The sequence below is a fragment of the Propithecus coquereli genome, unplaced genomic scaffold, assembly GCF_000956105.1.
Source record: "Propithecus coquereli isolate 6110/MARCELLA unplaced genomic scaffold, Pcoq_1.0 Scaffold71, whole genome shotgun sequence".
NCBI lineage: Eukaryota > Metazoa > Chordata > Mammalia > Primates > Indriidae > Propithecus > Propithecus coquereli.
In genome coordinates this window covers 11,527,067-11,544,439 of record NW_012153174.1, presented here as the reverse complement: position 1 = coordinate 11,544,439, position 17,373 = coordinate 11,527,067, and the positions used below count along the sequence as shown (strand labels likewise).

At 35.9% G+C, this 17,373-nt stretch overlaps 1 protein-coding gene across 2 annotated transcripts in view; it reads left to right on the top strand.

Annotated features, from left to right (window-relative positions):
• Positions 1–15,528, top strand: part of PCMTD1 (protein-L-isoaspartate (D-aspartate) O-methyltransferase domain containing 1) — a 67,262-nt gene extending 51,734 nt beyond the window's left edge. For both annotated transcript variants that reach the window (XM_012661460.1, XM_012661458.1), the window contains 3 exons: positions 5,878–6,049; positions 6,835–6,958; positions 14,975–15,528. In XM_012661460.1, coding sequence (XP_012516914.1) covers positions 5,878–6,049; positions 6,835–6,958; positions 14,975–15,342 — 664 coding nt within the window. In that variant the 3' untranslated portion in view covers positions 15,343–15,528. The remainder of the gene's footprint in view (positions 1–5,877; positions 6,050–6,834; positions 6,959–14,974) is intronic.
• The last annotated feature ends 1,845 nt before the right edge of the window (positions 15,529–17,373 follow it).

The window sequence follows — 17,373 nt, the reverse complement described above, 5'->3', positions numbered from 1 at the left end:
CTTGAAAATTGTCATCAGGGCTATCATAACATGTTAGAAATGGCACGGGGAAAAGTTTTGCTTCAAACACATTTTTAGGAGAAGAAATTGTTGAAGTACACAAAGGCTCGCCTTTATGACTTACTTGTCATATTTCCTGCTAAAATGTTTAGAGATTGTTTTGGTCTTAGGGATTTCTCTAATGCTTTGTTCAATGAAAAATTACTGTATTTATTCTCAACACATTGCTGTGAATAATGCTTGAATTATTCTGAGATGACTTTGATGCATTTGAAAGGGAAAACACTTGAAAAGGTAAAGTTTTTTTTTTAAATTTTAATTCAATACCTTCATTATTGGTTGTAAGAGTCTTTGAATGGTACAAGTGTATTTGGAGGTCAAGAGTTTAACATTTCCCTTGGTTTTCTTCCCAATGGAAAGGTCTGAAGTTTTGTATTGTTTTAACAAAGTAGTCGTAGTTCTTAAAACTCAAAATGTGTATTTTGACAAAATGTTTTAAGAAAAAGAAGTTTTTGTGATTCATTTGGCAGGTTGTTTTGGATGAGGTGTGAGAATAAGGTAGGATTCTTTACCATGTCCTTGAAATTCCTTTATTCCAATGGAATAATTGTCTAAAACTTCAATGACAGCGTCCTGTGGCACATGATAAACTAGGTGTGCGAATTGTCAGCCCCCACTCCAACAGCGTATTGAAGGGGAATGTTGTTTTTTCTACTCTCAGTCAGCTCCTAGACCTAGACTATCCGTCTAAGAGGGAAGCTACAGGGCAAGGCTAGGTCACCCTGATCTCCTAGCACCTTATCAAAAGAATTATGTGGGCAAGTTGGCAAGGTTCCTGCTGTGAACGAAATCATCTGTCCATCTCAAGGTGAAGATGTTCCAACATGCACCTGTAAAGAAAACTACTTCTGAGGTAAGTGATTAGAATCCTGGAGTTATTTTGAGCAAGTGTTCATGTTCTAAACCAAGATATCTATGTGTTCTATACTTTCCCCTAAATGATTTCAGTGTACATTTTAGTAGGAGTATGTCAATTATTTTTTCCTCTGCAGAAGAGAGTCTAAAGAACATTCATTGCATCTTCAGGTTTAATAGATGATTATAAGCCTAGAATGAATGAATTTGTGGTTATTATTACACATTTCAGGACTGTGGAATTTTTTTTCTGTCTATAGATAACATTTTTGGTAGTATAATTTAGGAGTGTGAGTCATCTCAGAATTTTGTTTGGGAAATTTTCTTCAAAGAATAAAAATGATTGCTACTTTTCATTTTGCTTAAAGACATAAAATTTTAATGAACTCCTAAATCAAGAATAAAAATTAGGGAAAGAACAAATTAACTATTCTTTTACAAATAATTCTAACCACATACAAAGTATCATTTTGGTAGACTTCTCGCCATTTTTTTTCTTTCTCAGATTTCATTGTGTGATTGATGTAAAAAGATAGAATTCAGATTTTCTCTTTTACTATTTTTAACCTTTATGTGTGTAAATTTATAAATAATGTAGTGCTTTTTCATAATAAACTAAGAACTTCTGGTTAGTTTATTGCTGCGGTTTTCCAAATAATGCAGAAATTGTATTTGTAGTTTAAAATATGTCCTTTACCTCTGTAGCTGGGTGGAAACTTAGGTAAGATACAGCTTTCAGAAGATAGTAAAAGCCTAAGGAAGGAAAATGTATTTTCTTCTTTATCTTAGAAGCAGCAGTAGGAGTTGTAATTTACTGTTTGGTAACATGGTAGCCACCATCTATGTCTTGAATCAGTTATTTTTTTGAAAAAATACTAACAGTGGAATTTTGGTTGTTCTGTAACCTGATTGTTATGAATTTATTTACATGAAATGCTATTATAAAAATAAGCCATAATGTTAGTATCAGAATACAAAATGTCTAAGATTCTCAACACTGTACTGAGTCAGAAATACCAGAACTCATCTTAAGTACTTTATTAGGAAAATTAATCCATAATCCCTTTATAGATTAAAGAAAAGAATATACAGTTGAGCTGATTTCAAAGTTTCGTGTGTTACGGGTGGAAAAGGTTAAGCCATACTTATAACAAATAATCCTCAGATGGGTCACTATCTCTAGACATTTTTCTGATAACTACTAAATGATAATGTTATGGTTTTCTTATAGTGTGCTTGGCATATGCCTTCTCTGCTATATTCTAGATGTCTTAGTGTCAGCATATAAAAATACTGCATTCCCCCCGCCAATTTTGTATGTCCTTCAATTTTTACTAGTTTTTAAATTTAGAAATAATACAGTCCTTTTAGAATATTATCTCAAATTCAAGTAAGCTTTCAAATTTGAGTATTCTGGTAAAGAGAATCAATTTAAATATGTTAAATAGAAACGTAAAGACCCTGTATACTTTTGTTAGAAGTATATATTCCATTGTAGAAATTATTTATGAATTTAAGGATTTGATTTTTACAATTATCCATTGTAATTCTCCTTAGGAAGTGGATATACTTGTTCTGCTTTCCATTAGGAAGGAAAACATTCAGGTTGTGTACCAGAATAATAAGGGTGGTTTATTTGAGATCTTCGGAAAGAAAAAAAACAAAAACACAAACCCTGCCTTTCAGTTATAGGAGAGTTGATTATTCATTAAATGCAAGAGTTTTTTTTGGTATTTTTTGCTATTTCAGTTTTGCCTTTTTTTGCATGTTGGGAAAAAAATCACGTATTCTATAATATGAAGCTTCAGTTATTATAGTAACCAATTTAGTAAAATGTTGAGCCATTATATTACTATAGAGAGTACCATAGGCAAATACTTTTTCTATAACCTTATTTCTAGGCAAGTTTCTCTTCTAGCTCTGAGATATTTGTGATTAGCATATTTAACTTGCCAATTTTAGGTTCATATTCAAAGTTGTTGGGTAGAAAAGTTAAGACAAAACATTTATATTTCTTATAAGGTTCACTTATTTAATAAATGTATTTTGAGGACCATAATAGGTGATGGAGATACAATTAAATTCAGAAAAAAAATATTCAGAGGAGATAGTAATAGAAGGAACACCAGGAAAATGTTGCAAAGGGAAGATTGTGTTAAGAAGTATTTGAAGCAACTATTTACCTGTAATAAGTAAAAGGGTAGTTGTTTAGTATTTTCCTTTTGTGTAGCTGTTAAAACAAAAAGTGTATATATTTTAATATAGAAGAATTATTGAGATATTTTACATTCTTTTTTGTATTAAGTGTTGTATTTTGTATTAAGTCTTTGAAAACCCATGTGAATTTTATACTTCCAGTACAGCTGAGTTTGAACCAGTCACATTTTAAGGGTTCAAGCAGCCTCATGTGGCTAGTGGCTATCATCTTTGACAGTGTGGCTCTAGATTGCCCTGTCTTACTTTTCAGATCACAGCTTGTCATTTCTCAGGGAACCTTTCTCTGATCCCCAGGTCTGTCAGTTTCATCCTCAGTCTTAAGGAGTCATGTTCTTTTCCTTAGAGCATTTATCACAGTTGTAAGTGTTCTTTCTATTCAATGAATGGGCTTGTTTGCTTGTCTCTTCCACTAGATGCAGGCATGAATGTTTCCCATTGTATACCCAGCCATTACACACAGCCGGTGCTCAATAAATAGTATTTAACTGAAGGAAGTGTGTGCAATTATGGGTATAAGGTAACTTGCCCAGAACTTGATTTTAGGAGCAGCAACTAAATTGTTTCTAATTTATTTTGCTGTGATAAAAATGTGTAAAATATCACTAACATGAGAAGTTATAATTTTAAGTTGTCATTACCTTTAATAGTATTTCCCTTGATAATAGTTCTGTAGGCTACCACTTATTTTTGACTAGTTAGAAGGCTTTTAAAATGATAAGCATATATTTGAGTTGATTTAATGTATTTGATAAAAAAGCTTATAATTCAAAATTTTTTGATTATTTAAATTCCCTGCTTATATTCATCCTGAAAATTATAAGATTGATGTCTATTATAAAATTAAAGCATTTAAAATTAATATTTCTAAGAATGAAGATTTTTAGATAGACCTTATTGAAAATAGTCTAACTTTGTTTTATTTAAAGGATGTTTACTGTGAATTTGATAAAGTGAGTAAACCATATGATCCACAGTGTCTAATTAATTAAAAGCCAAGAAATTATGTTTTGGCCATACATTAGACAATCAGATTGTGCCAGTCTTGAGTATAAAAGAGAAATTGAATATGATTCTCTAACCTCAGCAAGTTTACACTTTTATATGCTATGCAAGTAGAAAGAATGAGATGCTGTTAAAGAGTTGAGTAAGATGTCAGTGTGAACCTGATCCTTGAACTGTGTCTTGCAGGGATAGCAGGCATTTATTAAGGGAAGAAGGAGGGGGAAGGGTATTCCAGTCAAAGGAACAGCACATACACATATACAGGGTTTCAAAATACTTTGTAATGGTTCCCAAAAAGAATTAGAAGCAAATAATTCAGTCTTTGTGAAGTTATAGTATGTACTGGTTGGGGCAGAGCCAGGTTATGAGTCTGGTAGGACAGCTTGCTGGTAGAATCATAAAGAACCCCACACAGCACTCCTGGGAGCTCAAACTTACCCCGTGCAGTAGGAAGCAAGGTGATGGAAGAGAGACCTGAAAGATGTGAGCAGTGAGGTGGCAGTTACAACAGAAGAAATAACAGGGCTGGCTTCGTGTGGGGCGGAGAATGCAAGGTGTGTACTGTTTACTCCCCAGCTCCCTCGACCCTCCCCACCCTACCTTTTACCCACTTGCACCGAGAAAACGAGAAGTTAAGGACAGGGTATAATTTCTGGTAAATTCTTCTTTAAATCTATGTTTATACTATATCTGTTTAGTGACTTTCAGTGGAAACTCACTGTGTAATAAATCTACTGTTAATTACCAAAGGACAGGATATGTTTTACAAAATAAAAATAATTGTGATTCAAATCAGTTTCATTTTTCACTGCCTGCCAGAGCTTTTAATGGAAATTATTTCATCTTCAAACAACAGCCTGTGTTTTGCTATATAATCATATTAACTTTAATCAACCTAAAAGTGAAAGGATATGAGTTAATTAATAAAAAGATTTCATGTCTTATTAGTGCACTGAGGTTTTAATTATGTGTTATAGAGTGCAAAAGTTTATCAAATTTAAGGAATAAGGTAGAAATCTGAATAGGATAGTTTGTAAACGCATAACTGTGTGTACCATGAACCAACACTGTAACCAGGGACAAGCAGCCGGGATAAAATACCTCTGCTTTGAAACCTTCTCTCTTCTTTCATTGCTTAGGGAGATCATAGGGGCACAAGCAGCAGTATGAGAAACAGTGTTCATTCTTCTCTTTCCCATTACTGTAATGCTCTCAGCCAAAATATTTTGGGAACATGTCCCTAATCTTAGTGGTTGCAAGGGTATATGGGCAGGACACTGGTATCTTTTTTTTGGCAAAGCTCTGCCACTGTTATCCTCAGAAATGTCAGACTGGGAGGAATATTGCACGAGCCTTCTCATTTCCTTTGGCCCCTCACCTTTTTTGGAAAGGACAGTGGAAAATGAAGCCTTTTCTCACTTGTTGAGCCTTAGAATTCTCATTATCATATGTCATTTTGGAGGCATCACAAGATTGGCGTCGTGATGGGCTTTTCATTTTATTCCTTTTTCAAACCTTTATTGAGGTTTCATTGTGTCCAAAAATTCAGTGATAGTAAAAAAATACATTTGATTAGTGTTAAATTTAACAAATATTATATTTACGTAAAATTTGTAATCATATTTTATTCTGATAATAGTGGGAATAACTTCATTATTTATTTCTAAGGATTGGATTATGGTAAATTTTTTGGATCTAATGTTTTGTTTAAATGAATTAAAATATATTTGTTTTTCCATGCAGATTTGAGTTCTGTGAACCTGCATTTGTGGTCGGTAATTGCCTCCAGATAGCCTCTGACAGTCATCAGTATGATCGAATTTATTGTGGAGCTGGAGTCCAGAAAGACCATGAAAACTACATGAAAATATTGCTGAAAGTTGGAGGCATACTAGTCATGCCTATAGAGGATCAGGTAACTTCCACTGTCCTTTGCCTAGTGGCATGGGTACAAACACATTTGTTTAAGAATGGGAAAAATATTATTTAGTGAGAGGCACATTGTAATTTTTAAAGAAAAAGTATTCTTCACAGAGATATCTATCTGTATAGAAGAAACTCGAAACAGACTCTTTAATTATTTAAGCAACGTAAATATAGCAGATCCCTATGCTGTGGTAGGAGAAGACTTGGGCTTTCACTGGAGCTGCCCCACGTGCATGGCGTTCAGTAGGCTGCTTCCTCCTTCAGTGCCCTCTCCCAGAGGCGTTCAGTTGAATGTGATGGTCTCTGCCAGCTGCTCAGTTTCCAGCATTCTTCAGTTCTTTGAACATATTGAAAAGAAATCCTGTTTGTGATTTGGTTTATACCACTTACCTTCATTAATAAAACAAGCGAATTTTAAATTCTTCATTTAGTACTGTACTATAAATACTTAAAAATATTCTTCAGCTATTTATGAGCATTAATAAATTTATTTTTTCATACCTTGGTTTGGAATTATTAAGTATAATAAATACACATGCAGACTCTTTTGGCCATATTTGGGTATCCCATTTGCATTGAAATATTTACCTTAACAGCAAATATTTTAATTCCTTCTATATTATTTTATAGTAAATATTTAAATGGAAGTAATTTGGTTGCATGCTAATGTGATTATATAGATCATTGGCAGTTATTCCCTTAAAACAAAATTTTGACTGTAAGGTGATCACATTGCCAAGATTAAGCTATTATTTTTCTTTTTTCTCTAAATAGCTAACACAGATTATGCGAACTGGACAGAACACTTGGGAAAGTAAAAATATCCTTGCTGTTTCATTTGCTCCACTTGTGCAACCAAGCAAGAATGATAATGGCAAACCAGATTCTGTGGGACTCCGTAAGTAGCTCTTCATACATTCTGATTGAATTATGATTTATGATGTTCAACTCATATGCTTGGGATTTAAGACTATGTGATTATGAAGAAGTAAATAATTACACCATAAGATTAATGGATTTATTCAACTTAAAAAAAATAAAGTACTTACCTTATGCCAGACACTGTTACCTGCGTTCATGGAAACATGAAAAAAAGGAGCAGGTCAAACCAAAAATGAATATATTAATTATAGTTTATGTTGTGATAGAAAGTAACTGGTTGTGGGGAAGAGCATCTACTTTAGGTATGGTGGTAAGGAAAGTCTTTCTGCCGAGGCAACATCTGAATTATGACCAGAGTGACATAAAAGAACCTGCCGCATCAAGATTTAGTGGTAGCATTTTCCATACAGAGAGACAGTTAATACAAAAGGCTTTACCCTAAAAAGGGTTTGGTCATTCTCAGACCAGGAATAGGTCCAGGGTGGTAGAAGCTCAGGAGCTGGGTTGTGGAGGATGGCTTATCACAGGACCAAAGGGACAACAGGCCAGTTATGAAGCTTTTCTTATATCCAAGGAGAGAGTTGATGACGTTGTGGATAGAGTTGTTTGAAGGCAGAAAAGTAGCAGACTATGTAGGGCGTGTGGGTGAAGGAAAAAGAGGAATTTGTTTTCCCTTGAGGCTAAGTGCTGGTACATTCAGTGTTGTTGGGAAGACTAGGGATGGCATAATTTGGAAATAGATGTAGAAAGATCAGACATTTTCTTTTGGCCAAGCATGAGTTGTCTGTTAGCATACAAACGTCAGGTAGTCGAGTGGGTGCAAACGTGCTTCATGAGGAAGGTATACCTTGAGAATCGTCCACATAAAGATGGAATTTTAAGCTACGATTGGGTGAAAATGGATGAGACCACTTAGGGGCAGAGTGGACATAAAGAAGAGGTATTGGGGTTGAACTTGTGGTCCACCAAATAAATTTAGAGATACTAAATAAAACAGAGGAAGACGGACTGGTGAATGAGGAGCCAGAGAGGTGGGGGGAGGGAAACCAGGGTATACAAGGTGTTAAAATCCAAGAAAGAAAAGTTCCAATGAGGGAACGATCAACTTAATGGGGCTACTGAGACCTTGAGAAAGAAGAGGAGAGTAATATTAATTGGTTTTGCATATGTCATAGTTTTGTTAACCATTAAGTAAAATTCTTTACCAAAAATAAACCTCTTGATTTAGTTTTCTCGAGACAGAGTCTGGCTCTGTCACCTGGATAAAGTGCAGTGGTGTCATCATTGCTCACTGCAACCTTGAACTCCTGGGCTCAAGCAGTCCTCCTGCCTCAACCTCCCAAGTAGCTGGGACTACAGGCATGTGCCATGACACCCAGCAATTTTTCTGTTTTTAATAGAGAGGCAGCATCACTGTCACTCAGGCTGGTCTTGAACTTCTGAGCTCAAGAAATCCTCCCATCATGCTAGGATTACAGGTGTGAGCCACCGTACCCGGCTGATTTAGTTTTCTTTTTAAATGTGTTTATTTCATAGGCATCTGGCTTTATAGAGAGATTTAATTTTATTTTCAGTATTTGTTCTATGCTCTTTTGAGCTGTGTGACTTTGGGACCTTTTGGGGTGGTTTTGAAAATTATATGAAGCAGTGTTTGTAAAGTGCTTGGCATACTGCCTGGCATATAATAATTGTTTGATAAAAAGTGGTGTTAAGGTTTTGAGAAGGTCAGTAAATTACATCTGTGTTTCTCTGCTTAAGTTCTTACCAAATGAAGAGATATACTTGGGGTTCAGATAGCTAGAGATTGAAATGCCAGCTTTGTTACCAAGCAGAGTAGGTGGAAGAATGTGGCTTAGCTCCACACCCTTAAATTGGACAGACTCACCCATCCAGTTACAGGCAATACTGGCTGATCTCCTGCCATAGCAGTTTATTCGGTAAATGCATGCGTGAGCAGAGCCCAGTCAGTGTGTGTGAATCCCAGAGGAAAGGAGAAGGAAACAACGGAGCCACACATGGCCAGTTGCTTCTTAGACACTCAAACTGTGTGAGCTGTTCCCCCAGCCTCGGGAAAGAACGAGTGAGGTGATGCAGAGAGGCCTGCATGGCTCTGTGGAGAGCGTCGCTCTCTGGGCGTGTCGATGGCGTGCGGGTTTCTCCACCTAAGTACTTTATGAGCAATCTTCTCTCACAGGAGCCACCATCAGAGGAGACGTGTTGACCACTCTTACAGACCTGGGGGATTCATAAATTCTGCCTCCATGCTCTTTTTTTGATCTCATTTGGAAAGAAATTAAGCACTCGGTTCTAAAACATTTTGAACTTTTCATGATTCAGAAAATGTTTTCACCCATTTTTTCCAAATATACTTATTGGTAATATATACTTTGGCTACTTACTAAAAGGATTTGAGTCAGTGAATATGAAAAAATTCCATATGAAACAGGAAAATTAAAAATAAGAATGATGAAAAACAAAGGATTATGAAAAGGGAGATGTATTCTATTAGAAATGTTAAGTTACTGTGTTGTAATGTTAAATTTAAACTTCCAGTCTAGTCAAAAAGAGGTATGTGCTGGGTATACTCTGGGACACTGAAAGGTACAGGGCATTTCTTTCTAGCACCAGAGTCAAGTGATTGTCACTTGCATTCATGTACACTATGTGATTATTTCCATGAAGTAGTAGAACTTTTAGTAGACTACAGATACTCCTTGACTTATGGTGGGACTACGTCCTGATAAACCCATCATCATAAATTGAAAATATTGCAAATTACAAATTAAAAATGCATTTAATGCCGGCAACACAGCAGATGGCCCCCAACTTACTGTGGTGTATTACTATGGTTCCAATTAGGATGACTTTAAAATGGTATGAAAGTGGTACTCATTCAGTGGAAACCATGACCCCATCACGAGACATAAGGAGCTCCTGGACTTAAGGTGGGATTACCTCCCCTAAACCCATTGTGAAGTCATAAAATCCTAAGTGGAACCATTGTTAGTCAGGGACCATCTTTATATGTTTCATACTCTATTTTTGCTATATAGTAGACTGTCCTGTAGTTACTGGGTCCCTACTTAAACTCCTTGCTGAAAGCAGCAATAATAACAAAGTAAAACTATTTTCTCTCTCCTATTTTTTAAACATTAGAATTATAGGTTATTTATGACAACTTCGTTTACCCTAACTGGATGGAAAGTGATGAAAAAGAAGTAGTAGAAAAAGTTTTCTGACACGGCTTGACCTTTGACAGTTTGACTGTAAACATCCTGTGCATCCTATGTAAGAGTCCTTACAGCTATGCAGCCGCTGTTTAACTTTTACCTTGTAACCAACACTTAAAACCTTCAGAATTCTGTCAGTAGTCTTTGCTTTTTTATCTTAACAGTTTTCCTAGTTTAGTTTCCTTTAGAAGAGTCTTGATTGTAAATATGGTTTTATAATAACATAATTCATAAATGGCATGGATAATAGCTATAAATGAGCACCTTCCATTCTCCCTCATTTTAAGGATGTCAATACAAATAGATCTTAGTAGCTAATAAGACTGTCATTGGTTGGGTTCAATGACATTATAACTGTGGAATAGGATAAAATGGAGCCTAAATTTTAAAAATTCCATCATACCTATGAAATATTTACAGATGAAATGATAATGTCCAAATTTTTCATCAGAATAATCTGGGGTGGGGATGGAAAGAGGATGAGAGTGTTGATAAAATAGAATTAGCCATGGTGGTAATTGTTGAAGGTAGGTGTCAGGTGTATGGGGGTTTATTATATTATTGACTGCCTTTTTTGTGTATACAGTAGTCCCCCATTATGCTTGGGGAATATGTTCTGAGACCCCCAGTGGATGCGTGAACCTGCAGATAGTACCGAACCCTCTGTATATACTGTGTTTTGTTCTGTCTGATAACCAAGACAGCTACCAAGTGACTACAGGCGGGTGGCATATACAGCGTGGATACGGTTCACAAAGAGGTGATTCACATCCAAGGCCAGACAGCGTGAGATTTTATCACACTTAAAACTTATGAATTGTTCATTTCTGGAATTTAGCTATTTAATATTTTGAGAGCCTGGCCGATTATAAGAATCTGAAACCACGCAAAGTGAAACTACAGATAAGGGGGGGACTGCTATACTTGAAAGTTTCTACAATAAAAGGAGTCACCAGTAACCAATAGTAATTCATAAAAATGACTCAGGAATTATGTGAATAAAAAATAAAAGCTTCATATAGTAATATTTGGGATGAAAAAAGTTTTAAAAATTGATATTTGCCAAAATTTAATAGGATGTATGGAGAATAAGAAAAGTTTTCTTTTCTGTTAAAATAAGACAAAATAGCTTTCTGTTCAGAGGACATTATTCTGTTAATTATAGGAAGTTAAAATGTGAAAGAACGCCAGTACAGAAAACCCCCACAAATCGCACACGTGCAGATCCTTTGCCAAATGTATCTCGTAGCAAAAAACTTGCTTATATTAAACAGCTTACTAAAATGGACTTAGAATTTTTCCTCTGATTCATCATTAATTTTATTCAACTTAAAAGTCATATTTCTTTCTGTGTTTTTTTTAGAAGGGGGTAGAAGACATTCTAAAAATAAGGATATGTCGTTTAAAGTTTGGGGACAGAAGAGACTTAATAAATTATGGAACTGTATCTTGAACTATGTGAAGTTGGTGCTTTTGGAGGTCAAAAAAGGCCCCCAGTCATCAGTTTTGTGTGGTTCAACCTTAAATAAAATGTTCCTTTCAATGTTTGTTAACAAATAAAAACGAAAGTCCTGACTCTTCAGTTCCTATAAAATCGATATAGAGCCTAACTTTGGGGAAACAGATGGAGCTTAAATGTGTGTGTTAGAGATTAACTAGCAATCTTGGAATGAAAGCTTAAATTTAAAATAAATTTTTATAGCAGTCAAGATTCATATTGTCTTGTCCGTTAAGTCCTGTCTCATAACTGGAAACATTAGGAACAAGGGGATGTTACGGAATAGAGAATACGGAAGATGTTTGAATAGGTAGGCCTGAGAATTATCGGAAAGTTGATGTGTCATTCAAAAGAACTTGTACATGAAGCTCATGTGGATGTTATTTTAGGACTTATGAGTATTAGAAGCTACTAAAGTCAAGTCTGAATCTTTTTCTTTGTTGAGTCCGGTTGGTTCTTGATGAAGGTCAGGTACTCTCTGACAGTTTAGGATTGAAAGCTTCATCCCTGGAATAGCCCACCTTAGCATAATTAAGGTGTTGACAGAGCATACCAGTAATGTGAGAGAGGTTCAAGAGCAAAGCCCAGCTGAAAAGACTAACATAGTTTCTATTTCCTCTCTCCTTTGTAATTTCCAAACACTTTTTTATAGATGTAGTCTCCCTTTGTAGAGCCCTCTCAGGCTTAGGCCTTGCCTCTCCTCTGTCTACACTCTCGCCCAGACGCTCTCTTCCAGCTCTGTCTTTGCATGTCACGATGGGCCGATGACATGAGATTTTTGTCTCTAGCCCCGGGCTTGCCCCTGAGCTCCAGAGTCATGATCTAACTGCTGATGGTTGGAAAAGCAGCAGACTCTGCAGTCATACACCTGCATCCGGGTGCCACCTCAGTCACTGACAACCTCAAGCGAGTTATACAACTTAGTAGCATTAAGTGAGTTATTATATGTAAAACATTGAAAACGGTGACAAGTATGATATTATAGGTGTTATTATTCCTGAAATCTCCATTTTGGATATGTACCAGGCACCTCAGATTTAACACAAGCAAAACACATTTTTTGTTTTCTTCTCCTCAACCTATTTTCCTCTCTGCCTTTGTTATACCAGTAACTGACATCAGTATCTGCCCAGTTGCTCAGGCCAAAAACTTAAATGTTTTACTTGATTCTCCTCTCCACCCATCTTCTATAGCTGATCCATTTCCAGCCTGTCTTCAAAATATATCTGAAATCTGTCCATTTCTCTCCATCTATACTGCCACCCCTCTGTCCGAGTGTGGTCGTGTTTCATGTGGATTACTGAACTGTTTCAGCTGGCCTCCTGACCCTTGAGCTTCCTCTGTGCCAGCCTGCCTTCAGCTCTTTGAACATTCCAGGCTCATCTACCCATTAGGGTTTTGCTGTTCCCTCTGCCCCAGGTATTTACGTGGATGTTACCTCCTATCATGTAGACCCTGGCTTGGACGTGACCTCCTCAGGGAGACCTTTGTGACTACCCAGTCGAAACAACCATACCCCCAAGACACTTTCTTTCGTATCGTTGATGTTTTGTTTTTTTATATCCCGTTTTTCATAATTGCTTTTTGTTTATCTACCCTGACCCCAAACATGTAAGCTCCATGAGTGCAGGGAGTACAGACTTCGTAGTCTGAATCACCTGCTGTATCTAAATGGGATTTTTAATGGTGCTTGGCATATAGTTTAACAAATATTTGTTGAATGAATGTTAAATAACTTGAGGAGCAATTTTGGAAAGTAGGCAGAGTAGGTGGTATTTTACACATTTTAACATACAAGAGATGAGATCTCACATCTGTTGCTGCTAATGCATGTTATCAAAACTAATTGGTGGCTGAAGCAGGATTTGAACTCAACTATTTCTGTGTTTCAGTTTCCACTAGATGTAGTTGGGGACAGGTCAAGACCAATAGAGAAAATGGTTTCTAGCTGAATATGCCCCCTGTGGCTCTTTGGAATTCTTTTCTTTTCAGGTTTCAGTAGCAGGATAAAAAAAGACAGCTTGAGGTTTGTGGTGGACCAACAATATGTGCTAAGAGATCTTTGAGTAGGGTTTCAAGGTCTCCTAAAGTTTGTGAAAAAACATACTACTTGTGCAGGGTGTGTCTGATGCGTGACTGGGCACAGCCCAGGACACTGGCCGGTGGGAAGAGTGAGCAAGCATGGGAGCCGCTCATACCTGCAGGGCCCTTCTGAGAGTGCGAAGAACAAAACAGCCTCCCCTCCCAGAGCTCACGGTCTAAGGCAAAGATGGGCCATTTACAAATAGCTAAAGAAAGCAGAATTTCAAATGTTAAAAAAGTTTGGAAGAGGGATATCCAGAAAAGAGTATCAAGAATGAAGAGATAAAAAAATAAATGATGAAGATTTTTAATGCTGTTTAACTGAGGAGGGTTATGTTTTATTTATTTTCAGATATTTGAGAAGGATCCCTGGTAATAGTTTTATTTCCACAGGTATGGAAACTAGGAGAAATTAATTTTGGAAGGGGCATAGGGAATTCATTTCTCTATGTGTAAAGTATTGGAACAATCTACGAAGAAGAGTATGTGGTTCTAGGGTTTATGCTTTTGTACATATATATGTGTATATCTGTGGGAGATAGGAGTGAAGCAGACAGGAGGTATGTTCCAACTCTATGATGTATTTGATATAAATAAACATCAGTAACTTAAAAAAAATCTATGGTGTTTCTTTGGACTATTAAAGTGTTTGTTTGTGGCATGATTTCTGATGGACCTTTGCCATGAACCAATTCTACTTACTGATTTACAGAAAGAAAGGTGTGTGTGTAAAATTAGGTTTAGGGTTCAGACAGGGGCAGCTGTTCAAATGTTGCTTTTGGGTTTTTTAAATAGATAGTATTTTTTAATAGGATTTAAACATCAAAAAATATAAGAGGGTATTCAGGGTAAAGTCTTTCTCTTGTTCTTTTTTCCTCATTACTTAGTTCTCATATAGTTTTCACACACCCTGCTTCTAAATTCTTATCTTTCCAGAGAATGTTTATGCATATAAATGGCAACACACAGACACACACACTCTCCTATACATTTTAACCTCCATGCTGTCCGCTCTCGTCAGCACTTAGAATGGTGCTTGGCATGTAACAAGTTATCCCCAAACCTTTGTTACTTTGTTAGATGAAAGTCAGAGTTTTTATACTTTTCTATGTTTTCTAAAATTTGCTAAGAAACATATTTTGTTCTGTGAAGAAATGAACAATATATGATGTTTTATTTTTTATGTTTTCTTTTTGTGTTTTGTTTGTTTGTTTCTTTTTAGCCCCCTGTGCTGTCAGGAATCTACAGGACTTGGCTCGTATTTACATTCGGCGCACACTTAGAAATTTCATAAATGATGAGATGCAGGCCAAGGGGATTCCTCAAAGGGCTGCACCCAAAAGGAAAAGAAAGAGAGTTAAACAGAAAATTAACACTTATGTATTTGTGGGTAATCAGCTTATTCCTCAGCCTCTAGACAGTGAGGAGGATGAAAAAATGGAAGAAGATAACAAAGAAGAGGAAGAGAAAGATCCCAGTGAAGCCATGAAGCCAGAGGAGCCACCTCAAAATTTACTGAGAGAAAAAATCATGAAGCTGCCCCTCCCTGAATCTTTAAAAGCTTACTTGACATATTTTAGAGACAAATAACTTAGATCAAGAAGAAAGAATGCCTACTGATAATTCCTTTAGTCTTGAAAATGTATGTGTTAGGAGTTAAGAGAGAGAATTATTTCTTTCATCAGAGTGAATTATAGTGGAAAAAAGTATAACTTGTTTCTGTCGATAACAAAAATGATGTATTCAATGATTAAAAAAGAATCCCTTTTATAAAATATATTTTTCTTTAAATCTTGGAAAAATGCTGTTTTAACTCAGTGATTTCAAAGTGGAATGCAACAATAGCCAAGACTTTGAGCACTATAAATCCTTTTCTGATTCCTTTACAGATTTGTAGTGGTGAGGGTTAGATTTCATTTTATATAAGGTTATATAATTGTTAGGCTTATATAATCTGATCGAAGTTGCGGTTGTTTGCATTTCCTCTACGAAATTTTGTTATCTAATAAGAAGATCAAATGCTTTGTAGATCTATTCACCTTTCGTTGAAACCACTACAGATGAGTAGCGGTAAAGATAAGACGGCAAATAAAAGAAGGCAATAAAAATACGAAACATAGAAAAACGGAGCGAAAAAAAAACCCCACACATTTCATCAAAGAAAACAGCCCAGCTAATAAGAAGATCAAATCCGTTGCAAAAAGACACACCTAAACAAACAACCACTACTCCCAAAGAGATGTAAAGAGAACACCAACAAAATATGAAAGCAAAAAGAATAAAAAATAAGGAAGAATGGACCCTTAAAAAAACCACAAACAAAAAATGAGATTATACAAACCCGCTACAATTGCAAAAGAAACTATAGCCAAAAGACATGGTTAAACAAATAACTGCATAAAGCATAGAGATTTAAAAAAAAAACCAAGGGACTATGAAACTAGAAAGAGGAAACACAGAGAGTGAATGAACATGAGTGATGGCCACTTTCTTGGATGGCTCTGAGGATCAGGGCCAGGGCAGACCTGGTCAGCAGATGCACTTTAGCAGATGGAACGTCTAGTTTATCTGAATATTTATCTTTGACAAGGTAGGGCTGAGCTTGCCTCCGTTTGCTTTGGATCTTTCTGGTATAAGAAATATTGACAAATTATTTGTAGATGCCTTTTGTTTTGAAAGTATGGTTCAGAATCACGGTGTAATCTTTGGGACCTATGCCATGTTCACGTAACTTCTTCCCATATATATTTTTAAATGTTCCTTTTGGTAAAATTATAATGGTTTTCATTTTTTGCTTAATATCACATACTTAAAGTTATCTATCACTCGAGTTTGTAGCTTATCAGTGATAAATAGGTAGTATATGCCATTATTTGTTTTCCTAGTAAAGCCTGATAACAGTCATTCCTTGTTAAGAAAGTGTACAGTGTAACGTATTTACTACTTAGTGTAACATGGGTTCTGTATTTCTTAAAGGGAAAAATTTGAGAGTATCTCCTATTGCCACCAGCATCGCTATTACAGTAGTTGCTCAGATTTGCTTAAAGAGACCCAATCAGCTAGATGGAAAGGATTATTATCTAAGTCAGATATATTGTTTCAAAAATCTCAGCTCCAATAATTCCACATATCTAAAAACAAGTGTTTGAAATATTCTGAGCCTGAAATTGTTACAAGTAATTGAGGATATTTTAGTAATGTGAAAGATAATTTCATAGAAGGTATTTGTTTTCTACCAGTGACTGGGGAGGTAGAATGGGGTATCTCAACAGTACTAAGACGAGTACTAAGAGTACTAAGTACTAGACGAGTACTAAGCTGTTATTAAGAAATGCCCCATCTCATTTCTGACTAGGAAAGAAAAAATCAGTTCCATACTATTGTCATCTGTTAGAAATGTTCATTTTCTTTTGAATTAAGTGTTTGTTTTAGAAGTTTAATCTTTAATTCCCGGTGACCACCTGTTTGTAATCTACAAAACCGGGGAAAGTCATCCTCTTATCTGCCCCCTTTCCCTTGCCTTTCTTTGTTGGAGCTGGTGTCCTGATGTGTAAAGATGCATATTCCTAAATGATGGTTTTACTATTTGGAAGAGGCTTTTGTTAAGGATATATTTGAAGA